The sequence below is a fragment of the Chrysochloris asiatica genome, unplaced genomic scaffold, assembly GCF_000296735.1.
Source record: "Chrysochloris asiatica unplaced genomic scaffold, ChrAsi1.0 scaffold00121, whole genome shotgun sequence".
Lineage (NCBI taxonomy): Eukaryota > Metazoa > Chordata > Mammalia > Afrosoricida > Chrysochloridae > Chrysochloris > Chrysochloris asiatica.
This window is the reverse complement of record NW_006408639.1, coordinates 9,737,604-9,757,247: the sequence shown is the minus strand read 5'-3', so window position 1 is coordinate 9,757,247 and position 19,644 is coordinate 9,737,604. Positions and strand designations below refer to the sequence as shown.

The following is a 19,644-nucleotide window of genomic DNA, read 5'->3' as shown; positions in this document are numbered from 1 at the left end:
GGGGACTTTTCCATGAAGTTTTTTACTGTGAAAGCATTGCTTCTAAACACGCCCCCACCCCCAACTTCCTGCTCCAGTCCTTACTGTTTGCTTTGTAGGCTCTCTGCCCAACTGTCTCCTTTATCCTGCTCTGTGTGAGATTGTGTTTCCCAGAGTCTGAGTTGTTTTCTGTATTATTTTTTTATTTAATCTTTTGTTTGTTTTGTTGTTTTCTTTATTTGGGAGCCGTGACTAGGAGTAAGGAGTTAGGGTTCGGACTATGACTAGGTCTAGTCTAGGCCTAGGACTTCGTTTGGTGTTAGGGTTATGGTTAGGACTAGGGTTGGTGTTAGGGGTAAGGGTAGGGCTAGGTGTAAGACTTAGTTTAGTTTTAGGGTTACAGTTAGGTTCATTTTTATTTTATTTTCTTGAAATCTCCTTGATTACCTATTCATTTGGAAGTTTGGTGCCTACATTATTTTCTAGTTTTACTTTATGGTCTTTTTGTTGTTGCAAACTGGCATCTCTGGTTCCATATTTTCATGTAATGCTTACAAGTCGTTCTGCTAATCTCAAGGTCAGTAGTTCACAGCTACCAGTAGCGCTGCAGGTAAAAGATGAGGTTTTCTGTTCTCATAAAGATTAACAGCCTCAGAAATCCTATATAGGGTCACTGTGAGTTGGAACCAACTCCACAGCACATAAACACCACCACCAGGTTTGCTCTTCTGTATCTGGGTTGAGTTCTGAATGACAGTATCTTGTATGTTCGTCTCAGGTTGTTGTCTGCTGTTAGTTTTCTATCCAAAGAACGCCTTTTAGTATTTTTTGTAAACTTGGTCTGATTTTTACAAATTCTTTTCATTTCTTTTTATCTGAAAATACTCTTTTAATTTCAGCATCATGTTTGATGGACAATTTTTTTTCTTCAGAGACTTATATATGTCATCCCATTGACTTCTTGCCTGCATGGTTTCTGCTGAGAAAGCAGAGCTTTGTCATACTAGTTCTACTTTGTAAGTAATTTCCATTTTTCCTGAGTTGCTGTCAGGATTTTTCCTTGTTTCTAGTTTTGAAAAGTTGGATTATAATGTGTCTTGGTGACTTTTCCTTTGGGTTTTAGTCTATATCGAGTTTGTTTAACTACTTGAATGGCTTTCTTCTCATCTTTCTTGATAATAGGGAGGTTTTCTTTCAACAACTCTTGGGCAAGTTTTTCTATTTTTTTTTCTTCCTGTTATGGAATTCCAGTCACACATAAATTATTCCTCTTGATTTCATGTCCCACATAAATCTTAGACTTTTCTTCAGATTAATTCCTTTTTCTCATTGTTCATTTGTTGTTGTTAAGTACTGTCAAGTCAATTATGACCCATAGACACCCTGTACAAGGTTTCCAAGGAGTGACTGGTAAATTTGAACCACTAACCTTGTGGTTCATACCAACTTTGCAGTCCAGCACATTAACCCACTGCTTCACACTAGGACTCTGATCGTTCTTTAGCAAATGAATATTGAAAGATTTATCTGCTGCCTCAGTAATTCAGCCTTCCATTGATTCAGTTATACTTTGCCTTTCCAATGTATTATGTATTTCTGAAATCTTAGTGTTAATCTTCTAGCTTTCTAATTGCTGTTTTTGTATGGTTTCCAATTTTTCATTTCTTTTGTCAGTTCTTGTAGTGTTTTCCTAAATTATATTCTGAAGCTTTTTCTGTCTTCTCTTTGCTTTCCTCAATCTTTTTCTCAATCACTTTAAGGTAGGCAATTATTATTTTTAAAATTCCTTATCCATTACTTCTGATACCATATCTGTATTATAGCTTATTCTCACTCTGTATTTTGCTTACTTGTTGAAGTACTTTGTCTCATTTCTACATGTAAACTCAAATTGTTCTCTCCAAGGCATTGTGTTGTCATATTTATATTTAATTGATGATTGCATGTTGGCGTACTCTCAGGCACTCACCACCTGTCTTGAAGTGTGAATGCAGTTCTTTGTTCACTGTTTGTAACTCACAGGTTTGCTGTTTGTGTAGTGTAGTTCAGGATGGGTTCCCATACTTTCAGAAGCAGGGTGATACTCCCAGTGCAAAAACTCAAAATAGCTGTGCTGCTCCATGTCAGCTGAAAGCCTGCCTGTTTTCCTTCTTTCTCACTGCTTCTTTCAGTGATCACTCACCTCTGTCGTATCCTCTGAAGCTCAGGGTTCCAGGATCACCACCTGCATTTTTTCACTTGGTCCTCCCATGTCTTTGTATGTTCAGTGAATCTGCTACTCTGCCATCTTGTCCCGAAAGTCTCCTTCTTTTTGAAATGGATAACATGTGCCAATAGCCTCCCAGAAAAGGGTTCATTAGAAGTGAGTCTTTTTGTTGTTGTTGCTGTAGGTGCCATAGTGTTGGTTCCCACACATAGTGACCCTGTGTACAACAGAAAGGAACACTGTCTGGTCCTCACCATTGTAGCCACTGTGTCAGTCCTTGTTTAGCACCTTCCTCTTCCCATTAACCAAGTATAATGTCCTTCTGCAGGGACTGTCCCTCCTGACAAGGTGTATGAAATACATGAGACAAAGTCATAGGAGTATTCTAGCTGTACTTCTTTCAAGAAAGATTTGTTCATTCTGGCAGTCCATGGCACTTTTCAGTATTCTTCACCAACACCACAGTTTGAATGCAACAGTTCTTCTCTTCTCTGGTCTTCCTTATTCATTGTCCAGATTTTCATCCTCAAAGTGACATCTTTGCAAAGGGATTCTTTGGCAGCTTCCATGAGCATCAATTGTGGGTCCAAATAAAATTAAATCCAGACAACTTCAGTCTTCTCTCCAGTTATGTTGTCTTTGTGTACAGCTGTGAGGATTTTTGTTTTCTTTACATTGAGATGCAATCCATACTGAAAGCTGTAGTCTTTGATCTGCATCCGTAAGTGTTCCAAGTCCTCTTCGCATTTAACAAGCAAGATTGTCATATGCATATCATAGTTATTAAAGAGTTGTCCTCCAATGCTAATGTCATGTTCTTCTTATAGTCTGGTCTCCAGATTATTTGTTCATAGACAATACATCACAGTACCCATCATGAGCACTAATTAAATTGAAAATAATTTCACCTCAGAATTTTAAAGGCAGCATTTTATTCTTTTGCAGCTTACAGGATTGCTTTTGTGAAGGGCTCTGCTTCCCCAACATCTTTCAACTATGACCTGTCTTTTTCCCTGTTCTTTTGTAATTATTTAATAATGCCCCTTTGTGTTTTGGAGGGTTTTTACCCCATACATTGTACTGGGCACTTAGAGGGCCTTTTCCATCTGAAAACTTGTGTTTTAGGAAAATATGAGCCATAACACGAATAGATACATGCACACTAATGTTCATAGCAGCACTATTTACAATAGCAAAAAGATGGAGAAAGCTTACGTGCCCATCAGTTGAAGAATGGATAAACATACACACAAGAGAATATTATGCTACTTTGAAGAATAACAAAGGGGCTGCAAGCCACCTCATAACATGGATGAACCTTGAGGACATTATGTTGAGTAAAATTAGTCAGTCACAAAAGGAGAAATACTGCATAGGACCACTACTGTAAAAGACTAAGAAAAAGAACCCATACTAAAGAGGGGGGAGGTATTCTTTGCTGGCTACTGGGATGTGGGGGGAGGAGTGAGGGGACGGAGGGGAAGGTGGAGCACAGGGTAGGGAATAGACACAGGATAGTGTGGGTGCTGGGGAGGGGGGCAATATACAAGAAGGAGGAAGGGGATGGAAGAACAAAGCAGATGGGAGAACAATTAGGCAGGTTTGCATGGGCTAAGTGGAACAGAGGTAAATAATGATGTATACACAACCTTGGAAAAACGGGGTTCTGGGATACATGGTTGGAATGGGGAAATAATGTTAAGATGCTTGGCTGTCCTATGAATCTTGGTTTCCCTGGAATACCATTATAAAGTAGACACTTGAGGGGGGGGTGAGAAAGGAATAGCCGGAAATATCAACCTAGAAAGCTTGTAAGTCCATCTTCTGCCTATAACTGATTGGAATACCTAAAATGGGGCAACAATGTGTCCAGTGAAGGAGGTTTCCTGCGGAGCCTCTCATTACATAAGACTATAGATGGACCACATCCAGAATCTTCAGAGGAGGGAAATTTCCATTGGAAAGGACCAGCAGACCAGCCTGGAGCGGCTAGAAGAACAGAAGATACTTGAAAGAAAGGAAATATACAAAACAATGTAGGTAGACCAACTGATTACTACAAGAATAAGCAAGTTGCTCACCCAGGAGCATCAAGCCAAGTGGTCGGGGTCCCTCAGAGCAAACCCCCTTCCAAGACTAAGACTCAATGGGACTACACGCTCTGATTGATGACCACGTTTGTTGCTGTTAAGGGGAAGTGAGGAAAAAACAGCAATGAAGCTGTGAGCTAAGCCCTACAACATTTAATAGATTCCTGTGAAACCTGGTGGAGACCTTGTTGGCCAGCAGTGTGGCAAGACCTGGGGACTCTTGGGTTTAGAGTCAGTGACATAGCCACAGAGGACTAGAGTGAAGAGTGAAGTGTCCAGCTGATAAGAAGAAAGGGCATATACACAAGAACACCCACACTTGCAGATAATACCCACTTGACCTGGATTCAATGACTGGGTGATCAGAACTCAACTAGAAGAAGAAAGAAGAGGGGAAAAAAACAGTAATCTGATACAATTTAATGAACTTGACCTACACCTATGGATGCAGCAGCTCAAAAGAGGGAACAAATCTTTACAGCAAGGATCATTTCTGACCCCTCCACACAGAGTACACAGGGATGGACAACTTGGACATTGGCTACCCAAAATTGCGGGGGGCGGGGCTTCAAAGGCAAGAAGTGACTGGCTACCCAAAATGGGGGGGGGGGGGGCGGTTTCAAAGGCAAGAAGTGACTGGCCTACAGGCTTTCAAGAGGGAATCTAAATCCAGAGGGCATGGAGGAAAGTAGAATCTTCACTGAGTAGTATCTAGTCTGTCTAGGCGAGGCTGATGATGATGAAAGGAAATGCATATAGGTCTCTTGTGATACATTGGTGAATAATTGCTATCAGGACTGATTGTGAGGGTTGGAAATGTAAAGGTAAGCCGTTTTATAGCAAGGAGGGGAGTGATTGACTTTGCAGTCTAGGCGCAGAGGTCCCTGGGACCATCAAGGGAGAAGAGCGGAGAGCAGAAACCTACCCAGAGAAGCACTGATGCCTCAGATGGAGGCAGAGACGATGACATGGAGAGATAGAGCAGCTGGGGACTTTAGACCCAGAGAGGGAGAGGGGCTGTGTGCTGACGACCAGGGGGCAGGCTTTCAGGGTATACCCAGTTGTTGGTTGATAATGTATGGAGGGGATTGTAACCATGGCAGTGAAACCAGTATACCATGGGATGAATGTAAAACTAATGTTCTTCCATGTAAACTATCACATAATTCACAATAAAACATTTAAAAAAAAAACAGCTAATGAAAACTCTATACATCATAATGGTCCAGTCTGCAACAGATCATGGCGATGATACAGGATTATGCAGCAATTTGTTCTGTTGTACATGGGGTCATCATAAGTCAGGGCTAACTCTACAACAGCTAACAGTAACAATAACAACAATGACTAATGGCATCAAGTGTCTTTTCAAGTTCTTTTTGTCCTTTTGTATATTCTGTTTGGTGAAATGTCTATTCATTTCCTTTGCCTGGGTTTTAGGACCGAGTTGTGAGGATCTGTCACTTTCCTTTAAATCATTTTACATTTGAGGTATACTTTAGTTTCTGCTGCTTAAAAAATACCTTGAAAAGACTCTGACAAGCTGGCAGATTAGGCAGACACACTGTACAGACCCTCTGTGACAAAGATTGTTGTCGCAAAATGCCATCGAGTCAGTTCCTACTCATAGCGACCCGTATAGGGTTTTCCAGGGAATGCCTGGTGAGTTTGAACTACCAACCTTGTGGTTCAGTCTGAACTTGTGGTCCAGTGCTTTTTCCCACAGCACCACACCAGGTGGCCAAGTGAAACAGACAGACACAGAGGAGAATCCTGTAGACCTGAGCTTTAGAGGAAAGGTTAGAGAAGTGACTTGAATACCTGCAGGGAGGAGAAACAAAACAGGGGAAAGGAAAGAAGGAGACTGACTGGTGAATGGACTGTAAGGTGCTGTAGTGTCAGTTATGACTCATAGGGACCCTGTGCACAACAGAAGGAAACACTGACTGGTGAGTGGGCTGTTAGGTGCTGTAGTGTCAGTTATGACTTATAGCGACCTTATATACAACAGAAGGAAACACTGCCTGGTCCTGCACCTTCCTCACAGTCATGGCCAAGCTTGAGCCCATTGTTGCTGTCCTGTGCCAGTCCATCTTGTTCGGGGTCTTGTTGGGTGGGTATAGTAAAATCTTTGTTAAAATGTCCAGTATTTTAATATTGTGGGTGTTTTGTATATACTGTAGTACAGATACTATGTTGTTGCCTTTCCTTTGAATGAAAGATGAACTTGCAAAGACCTCATGCCTATAAATTATATTAGCTTAATGTACTTTGTCAAAAAAGCAGCTATAAGAATTTGGTCTTTCCAAGTTAAGTCTTCCCCATAGTTTTGGCACTATTTTGAGTTGTTAGATTCCCTGGTAACATTTTCCTGAGCTCTCAGTTTAGGTAAGGTCCTCTTTAGAGGAAGTGTGAGGAAGGGGGGAGAATTTAGCAAGTCTAGGTAATGGGAAACCTTTGTAAAACAAAGTACATCTTCCAGAGAAGCAATTAATCATACTATTAGACAAAGGCACATAACCACCACCACCACTAGACAAAGGGCTTTAGCTGCTGGCAAAACAGCGGGAACTTGTCAATCTTGCTTCCTTGGTTACAGGGAGTGATAGTGTACTTGACCTTCAGCAGAGTAGGGTCACAGAGAGGGCATCATTAAACAGCTCTGTCTAGTTTTGGTAAAAGGAATCTGTACTTGTAGGGTTGAAAGAAAATGCGTATGAATTCCCCAAACCAACCCAACTGCATTTGGGGTGGACTTCCCTTGGCCTGGGCTGTTGCTGAGGAAAAATATCAGTAAAGCTTCAGGAAGCTGTAGCCATGGTAAGTATGTAAGTGTCCTGAAGAAAACATAAATGCAGTGTTGAAGCCTTTCTCTTTCTCTGTGTCTAGGGGTAGCCTCCTGGTAATGCAGTGTATTTCATAGACGCTTGTGTATTTGAAGGAGTTGGAGTTAGTGTCTGATGCTATTCTTGGCACTTAGCAAATTATTTCTTCATAAGAATTTGCATTTGATTATACTGAGTAGATATTGTTGTTGTCAAGTACCGTCAAGTCGGTTCCAGCCCATAGCAACTCTGTGTAGGGTTTCCAAGGAGCAACTGGTGAGGTTGAACTGACGACCTTGAAGTTCAAACGGCTTTGCAGTCTGGCACACTAACCCATAATACCACACCAGGAGTTAGGAGTAGGTATGGTGGTTGGTGATTATGTGCCATGGAGTCGGTTCTGACTCATAGCCACCCTGTACAGGGTTTCCAAGGCTGTAAGTCTTTACGGGAGCAGAACACCTCATCTTTCTGTCACGGAACCGCTGGTAGTTTCTAACTGAACTATATAAGCACATTTATTATGTTCAGGTTTGATTACTTCATTGAGTTTAGTATTAAGAACAGCTGAACTTGGCAATAATCAGTAGAAATAACTCTTTAGGAACCTGGCACAATGGCATTATAAAACTGCAGTCTTCTGAGTAAGATGAGTTGTAAGTAGTTAAAGACTGTCAACCTCCTAGGATACTTCTCTTTATAATGCAGATTGTGCTGTTCACTGACCCTTCACCACACTAAGTTATTTGATGCCCCTTTGAAATATAAATGAAAGGAGGGTGTGGTACATTTCAGTTTGGGCTGGAGGTTTCCCCCTGCCTAAAGCGCTTTGCCCCACTTAGGCTCTCACACTATTCATTATTTCACTGGGAGTGTTAAGAGGGAATTAAAGTAAATGATTGAGATTTGTAACAAATTAGGTGTGTCTGATCTGTTTTATCACAGGGTGTCAACTTTGCTGTCCTATTAATAACTCATAGGAATGTTGCAGTCAGAACCAAGAATAAATTCTATATTGAGAAATTAAAAAAAAAAAAATTGTGTATTAGCTCAATGCTGTGGGCATCCTCTTCAACTTAGTTGTTCAACTTTCAGAAGATGATGGCACGTAAACCACAGAAATTTTCCCCAGGAATTTATTTGTTGGATTTTTGCCAGTTGAGGTGAACATGTAGCTTTTGTCCTTTATTCTGTTAATATAGTATATTACATTGATTTCAATATGTTGAACTAATCTTGTATTCCTGGGATAAATCCCACTTGTCCAGGGTACATAATCCTTTTTGGATGTTGCAAAATTTGCTTTATGGACTCCTGGTGTGGTGCCGTAGGAGCAGCACTAGACTGTGCACCACAAGGTCAGCAGTTCAAACCAGTTAGTCTCTCCCTGGAAATCCTATACAGGGTCACTGTGACTCAGAACTGACGCAAAAAAATTGGTGTTTTGTTGAGGATTTTTGTATCCGTATTCAGAAGGATTTTTTGTGTTGCTGTCTGATTATGGTATCAGAGTAATAATGGTCTCATAAAGTTGGGAAGTGGTCCCTCGTCTTTTTAGTTTATGGGTTTATTTTTGCTGTTTTGGAAGAGTTTTGAAAATATTGGTTCATGATATACTTGGAAAAATTTTTTATCTGTGGTACAAATATATAACAATATATGCACCATCTCAGCAATTTTTCCGTGTTCGGTAGTAACATTAATATAACATAATGATATATTTTCATCCAGGAAAACTAGTACCTGTCTACTTCAGGTGCCCAGGAGACCACTTATCTTTTTTTTTAATATAAATGTTTTATTGTAAATTATGTGATAGTTTACATGAGAGAACATTAGTTTTACATTCATTCTGTCGTATATCATTTCATTGCCATAGTTACAATCCCATCCATGCATCATCAACCAACCAAAGGGTATACCCGGGAAGCCTGCCCCCACCTCCTCCCCTCCCCACCCCACCCCCCAGTCGTCAGCACACAGCCTCTCTCCCTCTCTGGATCTCAAGTCCCCAGCTGCTCCATCTCTCCACGTTATCGTCTCTGCCTCCATCTCAGGCATCATCAATGCTTCTCTGGGTAGGGTCCTGCTCTCTGCTCTTCTCCATTGATGGTCCCAGCGGAAGCGCCCCTAGACTAAAAAGTTAATCACTCCCCTCCTTGCTATAAAATTTCCACCTTTATATTTCTAACCCTCACAATCAGTCCTGATAACAATTATTCACTATTGCATCACAAGAGACCCATCTGCATTTCATTTCATCAGCCCTGCCTGTACAGATTGGATGCTACTCACTGGAGACTCTACCTTCCTCCACGTCCTCTGGATCTAGGCTCCCTCCTGAAAGCTTGTAAGCCAGTCACTTCTTGCCTTTTGTGGCGTGCCCCCCCTCTGCATTTGGGTAGCCAGTGTCCAAGTTGCCCATCCCTGTCTACTCTATGTATGGAGGGGGTGGGAATGATCCTTGCTGTAAGGATTTGTTCCTTCTTTAGAGCTACTGCATCCATAGGTGTAGGTCAAGTTCATCAAATTGTATCAGATTACTCTTTTTTTTCCTCTTCTTCTAGTTGAGCTCTGATCAGCCATTGAGGCCAGATCAAGAGAGCACTATCTGCAAGTATGGGTGTTCTTGTGCATCTCCCCTCACTTCATATCAGCTGGACACTTCACTCTCCACTCTAGTCCTCTATGGCTGTGTCACTGACTCTGGGCCCAAGGGTCCCCAGGTCTTGCCACACTGCAGCCAACCAGGTCTCCACCTGGGTTCATAGGAGTCTTCGAAGTCTATGAAGCTTGCTGCTTCATTGCTGTTTTTCCCTCACTTCCCTTATGGGTGACAAGCGTGAAACCACTTATCTTGAGTTCGGGTAGTGAGTGATGGCCTTCTCCCGTACTCATCCCATTGATACTGAGAAGTTGTCAGACCCCTTTGGCAAATACGGATTCCAGCAGTTTTCAATGCATTTCTGGTTCCATTTGCCATGCATCCCCTCCAGTGTTGTGAGCGAGAAGCAGTGGTAGCTCTGTAGGGTAAGCACAGAGCTGCTGCCCACAGGTCATGGTTGATGATTCAAAGCCACAAGAAAAACATGAGGCTTCCTGCTCCTCTCAAGACTTAGAAACCCTATGTAGGGTTGCTAGGACTCAAAATTGACTCGATGGCAGTGAGTAGTGTTGTGAGTCTTATTGTGGAAATTCTAATCTTAAAGTAGTCTTTCATTTTATAACCGACTTTTAAGAGAAGTTCAAAGATCATCTCTAAAAAGTTATTTGTTTTTAACTACATTAATAAAGTAAGTTTTTCTGGAGCAGAACTGAATATTCCTGTACTGTTGTCAACATAAGAAATGTCTATTTTAGGATAGTATTTTCTGGGCCATCTGGTGACAGTATCTCTGAATTCCTGTTGTCTCAGATCCATACTCCAGAACTGCAAGTGTTTATCATTCAGAGGCCACAGCTGTAGAAGCAGAATGCGTGGTCCTCAGGCCTGTGGCCACTACTATTTTTCTGAGCTCTCTCATGATCCAGCCTGCTTCTCACTTACAGGTACCACGTGTGCAGACTTCTCGGCCGGAATCTCCAGGGATGACCAGCCCCTCCCCGCGCATCCAGATAATCTCCACCGACTCTGCAGTAGCCTCTCCTCAGCGCATTCAGGTACCTGCACTGCTCCCACTTGGCTCTGCCCACCTGCCTACATGTGACTCCGCTTTCCCAAGTCCTTTCCCAAACCCAACCTCCAAAGGATTCAACTAAGGATTTGTGTCTGTTGGGCAAACAGTAAAGAACATTGTCTTTTTTTTTTAAGTGTTTACATTCCACTTAACTGAGTTTTAAAGCAAAAGTTCAAACTATAAGTTTATATTACCGCTATCTGTCTAAGGTTGGTTTCCCTAGAGAAGCAAAATCAGTGAAATGTACTCATTCAGTTGTAGAGGCAGGCAGGTTCCAAATCTGTGGGTCAGATGTCAGGCTGAAGACATCTCCTCCTGACTCAAGTAGCTACAGAACCTGATGAATCCAACATAGGCAGATCAGACAGCAGACTTCTGACTGCAGAGGCAAAGGAGTCCAAGATCAGCAGGTAAGATGGCAGGTAACTGACGCCTTCTAGGATTTACAGGCAATACAGCAGGCCACTGGTTTAAGTCCAAAGAAGTGGTGGTCACATGAGTAGCCAGATACAGATGCAGATCCAGCAAAAAGGCAGCAAGCTTTGCCCCAACACCCAATATAATGACTACAGGCCACCGCCCCAGGAAATTTCCTTTCATTTGGTTTACTGCTCATAGCACATCTCATCCTGGAAGTGATTGCCACCTTGGGCATTACCACCTCATAACTGCCAAACCAAGGAGCTCTGGTAGCATAGTGGTTACAAATCAGGTTGCAAGCCTCAAGGTCAGCAGTTCAAAACTATCAGCTGTTCCGTGGGAGAAAGATGTAGCTTTCTGCTCCCGTAAAGATATACAGCCTTGGAAATCCTATATAGGCTCACTGTGAGTCGGAACCAACTCCACAGCGCATATCCACCACCAACTGCCAAACCACTATGAATCTAGGCCCAACCAAGTTGACAAAAAGCCTTAACTATCCCACTTTCCTAGTAGTTAAGAGCAAATGCCCCCACATAAAGTCAAATGTAGTCATTCCTTCCTCTCAATCCCCAGTAGCTTTTTAAATTATGGGCAATCACTTGACTTTCCAGTGCCTCACTTTATATGACAAATGGAGGTAGTAGCAGTACTTACTTCATAAGGGCATTAATGAGGAATCGGTGGGATATATCCCATAGTGCCTGGCACATGGTAATGTTTACTTTGTGCTCTGTGGGTTGCTGTATGTTAAGTTCTGTTGAGTAGATCCCAGTGATCAATAGTTAATAACTTTTAGCTACTTATTGTTGTTTTGTTATGTGCCGTGGAGTCGGTTTCAACTCATAGTGACCCCTGTACAGGGTTTCTGAGGCTGTAAATCTTTACGGGAGCAGAACGCCTCATCTTTCTTCCGCAGAACAGCTGGTAGTTTCAAACTGCTGACTCTGACATTCGCAGCCTGATTTGTAACCACTACACTACCAGAGCTCCGCTTTTAATTAATATTCACCTATGGGAAGTTTAATCTTCCCTGGGGCTCTGAGACTACCCTGATAACTCCTATTTCAAGCTTATCTTTTTCAGGTCCTCATTGAACATATATTAAGTAAATGTTTAAATTTTAGTTTAAAACTTAGATTTACACCAACAGGAAAAAAATACAAAACAATAACGGCAGTCCGACTATTACAATAACAAGCAAATTGCTTGCCCAGGAGACATCAAGGCAAGTGGTCAGGTCCCCTCAGGGCAAAACCCCTTCCAAGACTCAATGGGAATACATGAGCAGATACATGCTCTGACTGGTGTTGGTCACCAATTAGGGGCAGTGAGGGAAAAAAAGCAATGAAGCTGTGAGCTAAGTCCAACCACATTCAATAGACACCTGTGAACCCAGGTGGAGATCTGGTTGACCAGCAGTTTGGCAAGACCTGGGGACTCCTGGGCCCAGAGTCAGTGACACTGCCACAGAGGACAAGAGTGGAGAATGAAGCATCCAGCTGATAAGAGAGGCTTATGCACAAGAACACCCACACTTACAGATAATACCCACTTGACCTGGCTTCAATGGCTAGATGATCAGAGCTCAACTAGAAGAAAAAAGAAGAGGAAAAAAAAGAGTTATCTGATACAATTTGATGAACCTGATCTACGCCTATGGATGCAATAGCTCAAAAGAGGAAATAAATCTTTACAGCGAACCAGCCTGGAGTGGCCAGAAGAACAGAAGATACGTCCTGAAAGAAAGATTGACAGGAAAAACACAAAACTGTATAGGCACGCCAACTGATTACTGCAAGAACAAACAAGTGGCTTGCCCAGGAGACATCAAGGAAAGTGGTTGTGCCCCCCTCAAAGCAAACCCCCTTCTAAGACTAAGGCTCAATGGGAATACACGCTCTGATTGGTGACCACTTTTGTCACCGACAATGGGAAGTGAGGGAAAAACAGCAATGAAGCTACAAACTAAGCCCTACAATGCACAATAGACTCCTGTGAACCCAGATGGAGAACCGGAGCACTGTGCCAAGTCCAGGGGACTCTTGGACCCAGAGTCAGCGACACGGCCACAGAGTACTAGAGCGAGGAGTGAAGCATCCAGCTGATAAGAAGAGAGGGCACATGCATAAGTACACCCACACTTGCAGATAATACCCACTTGACCTGGCTACAATGGCTGGATGATCAGAGCTCAAACAGAAGAAGAAAGAAGAGGGGGAAAAAGAAGAATCTGACACAATTTGATGAACTTGACACATACCTATGGAAGCAATAGCTCAAAAGAGTGAAAGATCTTCATAGTGAGGATCATTCCCACCTCCACCGCACACAGGACAGGGATGGGCAACTTGGACTTTGGCTACCCAGAATGAGAGGGCTACAGAGGCAAGAAGTGACTGGCTTACAAGCTTTCAAGGGGGAACCTAGATTCAGAGGGCCTGGAGCAAGGTGAAATCTCCATTGAGTGGTATCCATTCTGCCTAGTCAGCGTTGATAAAAGGAGATACAGATAGGTCCCTTGCAATACAATAGCAAACAGTTGTTATCAGGACTAATTGTAAGGGCTGGATATGTAGATGTCTTGCTGCAAAGGGAGGGGAGTGATTAACTTTACAGTCTAGGAACGGAGGTCCCTGGACCATTGAAGGAGAAGAGCAGAAAACGGAACCCTACCCAGAGAAGCAGTGATGCCAGGGATGGAGGCAGAGACGATGACATGGGGAGATGGAGCGGCTAGAGACTTTGGACCTGGAGAGGGAGAGGAGCAGTGTGCAGACGACAGGGAGTCAGGCTTGTGGGGTGTGTACCCTTTGGTTGGTTGATAATGCATGGAGGGGATTGTGACCATGGCAAGGATCGATGTGCAATGGGATTAATGTTAAGCTGATGTCCTCCCATGTGAACTATCACATAATTCACAATAAAGCATTAAAAAAAGAATCTTTATAGCTAGGATCATTCCCACCCCCTCAAAACACAGGGTAGATAGGGATGAGCAACTTGGACATTGGCTATGCAAAATGGGGGGTTATAAAGGCAAGATGTGACTGGCTTCCAAGAGGGAACCTAGGTCCAGAGGGCATGGAGGAAGGTAGAATCTCCACTGAGTAGTATCCAGTCTGTCTAGGCCGGGTTATTGAAATGAAATGCAGATAGGTCTCTTGTGATACAATAGTGAATAATTGTTATCAGGACTGATTGTGAGGGTTGGAAATGTAAAGGTAGACGTTTTGTAGCAAAAGGAGGGGAGTAGTTAATTTAGTAGTCCAGGAACGGAGGTCACTGGGACCATCAAGGGAGAGAGAAGAGCGGAGTGCAGGACCCTACCCAGAGAAACAGTGACGTCAGAGATGGAGGCAGAGACCATGACATGGAGAGATGGAGCAGCTGGGAACTCTAGACCCAGAGAGGGAGAGGGGGCTGTGTGTTGACAACCAGGGGGCAGGCTTGCAGGGTGTACCATTTGGTTGGTTGATGATGCATGGAGGGGAATGTAACCATAGCAGTAAAATTTTACTTGGCATCTGGTATTAATGATATTGTTACATGATTTCTACCTCCCGTTGGGTCTCCTATGTTTGGAATGGGACCAAATATGGATCTCTTCCAAGCAGTTGGCCAGTTAGCTGTCTTCCAAATTTCTTGGCATAGATGAGTGTGTGCCTCCAATGCTACACCAGTTTGTTGAAAGATTTCAATTTATATTCCATCAGTTTCCAGAGCCTTGTTCTTTGCCAGTGCCTTCAGTGCACCTTGGAATTGTTCCTGCAATACCATTGGCTCATGAACATATGCTATCTTGTGATAGAGTTGAACGTCATCTATTTCTTTTTGGTACTGCAGCTTTGGCATTCCTTCTTCTTTTGATGGTTTCTGCATCATTCGATATTTTGCCCATAGAATCCTTCAGCATTGCTAGTTGAGGCTTGAATTATTTCTTCAGTTCTTTCAGCTTAGGAAATACTGAGTGTGTTCTTCCCTTTTGGTTTTTAACTAAGTCTTTACACATTTCATTATAATACTTGATTTTGTCTTCTCAAGCTGCCCTTTGTTCAGCTCTTTTACTTCCTCATTTCTTCTATTTGCTTTAGCATCTGTACACTGGAGAGCAAGTTTCATAGTTTCCTTTGACATCCATTTTGATGTTTTCCTTGTCTACTTATTGACCTATTGCTTTCTTCCTTTATGATGTTTGTTATGTCATTCCACAACTCTTCTGGTTTTTTGTCATTAATATCTAATGCATCACATCTGTTCTTGAGATGGTCTCTGAATTCAGGTGAAATGTTCAAGATGAATTTTTGCATCTCATGGACTTTTTTTTTTCTTCAAGTTTTTATTGTGCATTATGTGACAGTTTACATGGGAGAACATTAGCTTTGCATTCATCCTATCTTATATCATTTCATTGTCATGATTACAATCCCCTCCATGCATCATCTATCAACCAAATGATACACCCCCCCAAGCTTGCCCCCCGATAGTCAGCACACAGCCTCTCTCCCTTTCTGGGTCTCAGTCTCCAGCCGCTCCATCTCTCCACATCATCATCTTTGCCTCTTATCTCTGGTGTCACTGTTTCTCTGGGTAGGGCACCACATTCCACTCTTCTCCCTTGATGGTCCCAGGGACCTCCGCTCCTGGACTACAAAGTCAACCACTCCCCTCTTTTTGGTACAAAACATCTACCTTTACTTTTCCAACTCTCACAACCAGTCCTGATAACACTTATTCACTATTGTACCACATGAATCCTATCCCCATCTCCTTTCATCAGGCCCGGTCAGATAGATTGGATACTACTTAGTGGAGATTCTACCTTCCTCCATGCCTTCTGGATCTAGTTTCCCTCTTGGAAGCTTGGAAGCCAGTCACTTCTTACCTTTGTAGTCCTCCTCCCCCCATTTTGGGTAGCCAGTGCCCAAGCTGTCCATCCCTATCTACTCTGTGGGAGGGGGTGGGAATGATCCTCACTATAAAAATTTGTTCCCTCATTTGAGCTACTGCATTCATATGTGTAGGTCAAGTTCATCAAATTGTATCAGTTTACTCTTTTTTTTCCCTCTTTTTTCTTCTAGTTGAGCTCTGATCATCTAGTCGTTGAAGCCAGGTCAAGTGGGTATTATCTGCAAGTGTGGGTGTTCTTTTTTTTTAATGTTTTATTGTGAATTATGTGATAGTTTACATGGGAGAACATTAGTTTTACATTCATTCTGTCGTATATCGTTTCATTGCCATGGTTACAATCCCCTCCATGCATCATCAACCAACCAAAGGGTATACACTACAAGCTTGCCTCCTGGTTGTCAGTACACAGCCCTTCTCCCTCTCTGTGTTTAAAGTCCCCAGCTGCTCCATTTTTCCATGTCATCGTTTATGCCTCCATTTCAGGCATCACTGCTTCTCTGGGTAGGGTACCACATTCCACTCTTCTCCCTTGATGGTCCCAGGGACCTCCCCTCTTAGACTGCAAAGTTAATCACTCCCCTCTTTACAACAAAACATCTACCTTTACATTTCCAACCCTCACAATCAGTCCTGATAGCAATTCTTCACTATTGTATCACAAGAGACCCATCTGCATTACATTTCAGTAGCCCTGCTTAGACAGATTGGATACTACTCAGTGGAGATTCTACCTTCCTTCACGCCCTCTGGATCTAGGTTCCCTCTTGAAAGCTTGTAAGCCAGTCACTTCTTGCCTTTGTAGCCCCCACCATTTTGGGTAGCCAGTGTCCAAGTTGTCCATCCCTATGTACTCTGTGTATGGAGGGGATGGGAATGATTACTATAAAAATTTGTTCCCTCATTTGAGCTGCTGCATCCATAGGTGTAGGTCAAGTTCATCAAATTGTATCAGATTACTCTTTTTTTTTGTCCTCTTCTTTTTTCTTCTAGTTGAGCGCTGATCATCCAATCATTGAAGCCAGGTCAAGTGGGTATTATCTGCAGGTGTGAGTGTTCTTGTGCAAACCCCCTCACTTCTTATCAGCTAGACGCTTCACTCTCCACGCTAGTCCTCTGTGGCTATGTTACTGTCTGTGGGCTCAAGAGTCCTCAGGTCTTGCCAAACTGCTGGCCAACCAGGTCTCCACCCAGGTTCACAGGAATCTGTTGAATGTGGTTTGACTTAATTTACAGTTTCATTGCTGTTTCTCCCTCACTTCCCCTTATCAGGGACCACTGTGGTCACCAGTCAGACCGCATGCCTGCTTGTGTATTCCCCTTAAGTCTTAGTCTTAGAAGGGGTTTTGTTCTGAGAGGACCCGACCACTTACCTTGATGTCTCCTGGGAGAGCAACTTGCTAGTTCTTGTAGTAGTCAGTCAGACTGCCTTTATTGTTTCGTATATTTCCTGTAGGTCTTATTTTCAAGAAGTATCTTCTGTTCTTCTAGCTGCTCCAGGCTGGTCTGCTTGTCCTTTCAAGTGGAGATTTTCCACCTCAGAAGATCCTGGATGTGGACCAAGATTCCACCTATGGTCTTATGCAATGCAGAGGCTCCGCAGTAAGCCTCCTTCACTGGGCTAGTTATGGCCCCATTTTAGGTATTCCTCTCATGGACTTTTAAAAATGTATCAGCCTGAACTTGCATCTCGGCAATTGATGGTCTTTTCCATCGTCTGCCCCTGGCCTTGTTTTGGTGGAACTCTTCCACTGTCGCTTCCCACAGATGTAGCAATTTGATTCTGTGTATTTCATATGGTGAGGTCCATGTGTATATCCTTCTTTTATGTTGTTTAAAGCTCATCAGCTGCTCCTCAGAAACCCTATGCAGGGTTCCTGTGGGTCGGAACCAACTCAATGGCATCAACAACAATAGAAAAGATATTTGATCTTGCAAAATTCTACCATGTGATTTCCAGCATTGTTTCTATCACCAAGGCCATATTTTCCAGTACCTGATCCTCCTTTTTTTTCCAACCTTAACATTCCAATCACCAGTAGTTATCAATACTTTTTTTTTTTTTTTAATGTTTTCCCGCAGCCATTACCCTGTACCATTTTTTGTTTTTCAGTGTTTTATTGTAAATTATGTGGTAGTTTACTTATCAATACATTCTTATTGCATGCTTGATCAATTTCAGACTGAAGAAGTTGATAAAGTTCTTCATTTTCATCATCACTGGCTTTAGTGGTTGTTGTGTAAATTTGAATAATAGTGGTATTAACTGGTCTGTCTTGTAGGTGTATGGATATTACAGACAGCATTATACTTCAAGATAGATCTTGAAATGCTCTTTTCAGTGCTGACTGTGACATTATTCCTTTTCATTTTGTCATTCCCAGCCTAGTAAACCTTGAGACAGTCAAGATTCAAAATGGCAAATACCAGTCCATTAGGATATCGATGTTTGTGCATTCCATTTCATTTTTGGCAACTTCCTATTTTCCTAGATTCGTATTTTGTACATTCCATGTTTTAATTATTAATGATTGTTACAGTTGTTTCTCCTCATTTTGAGTTTTGCCTGTCAGCTAATGAAGGTCCTAAAAATTTTACTCCACTCGTGTTACCACGTTGAACTCTACTTTGAGGAGGTAGGTCTTCCCAGTTTTTCTTGAGTGCCTTCTGACCTGAGGCGCTCTGTATTTGGCAATTATGCTATTCATGCTTCTTCACTATGCAGTATTATGGTGCTATCTGACAATTGATGTTGTGAAATGCTGTCGAGTTGGTTCCGACCCATAGCGACCCTGTATAGGGTTTCCGAGGAGCAGCTGATGAGTTTGAACTGCCAACTTTGCTGTTCAAATGGCTTTTCAATCTGGCACATTAATCCACAGCACCACATGTCACTGCTATTGATAAGGTTTTCAGTAGCTAACCATTCAGAAGTAGTCTGTCTCTCCTTCCTAGTTTGGAAGCTCAGCTGAAACCTATCCACCATGGGTGGATTATGATGAAAAAAGATTCTTCAGCAGAGTTTTCTTGGCCTTTTTCTCACCAGTGCAGTTTTCAGTTTTCTTTAGCACTTCATAAAAGATCTGAAAGTTGTCGTTTGTGCCATGAAATATTTTTTTTCTTGTAGTAATAGAGTTGTGATAGTGTCTAAAACCAAACCCAGAGCCAAATGGTAAGAATGGCTTCCCAACCTCAGATGGTATGTGAAATTAAAGTGAAGGCATTGATTAGGAAGAAATTAGATTCTGAAATATTGGATAAGGATGCTGGGGACACTGAACCCCTAAATTTCATTCTATCATCTCGTCTTTTTTTCTGCCTGAAAAGATATCTAATCTTTGTATGCTGACTCACCCTCTCCAGTAAAACCATTGTATCTTCCACCTCCATCTGAGATTAACCAGCTTGAAGACACTTTGTCTGGCATAGAACCTGAGGCAGCACATATGGCATTGCTTGAGGCAGGTAATTGAAAAGACATTGCTAAATGTCTCCAGGACTCACCTCTATCACCCATTTTTGCTTCTAGACATATAAAG

At 42.4% G+C, this 19,644-nt stretch overlaps 1 protein-coding gene across 1 annotated transcript in view; it reads left to right on the top strand.

The window, feature by feature from the left end:
* NR2C2 (nuclear receptor subfamily 2, group C, member 2) overlaps positions 1-19,644 on the top strand; it is an 84,203-nt gene that overhangs the window by 30,982 nt on the left and 33,577 nt on the right. The window contains exon 2 of the mRNA XM_006868674.1: positions 10,650-10,760. Coding sequence (XP_006868736.1) covers positions 10,650-10,760 — 111 coding nt within the window. The remainder of the gene's footprint in view (positions 1-10,649; positions 10,761-19,644) is intronic.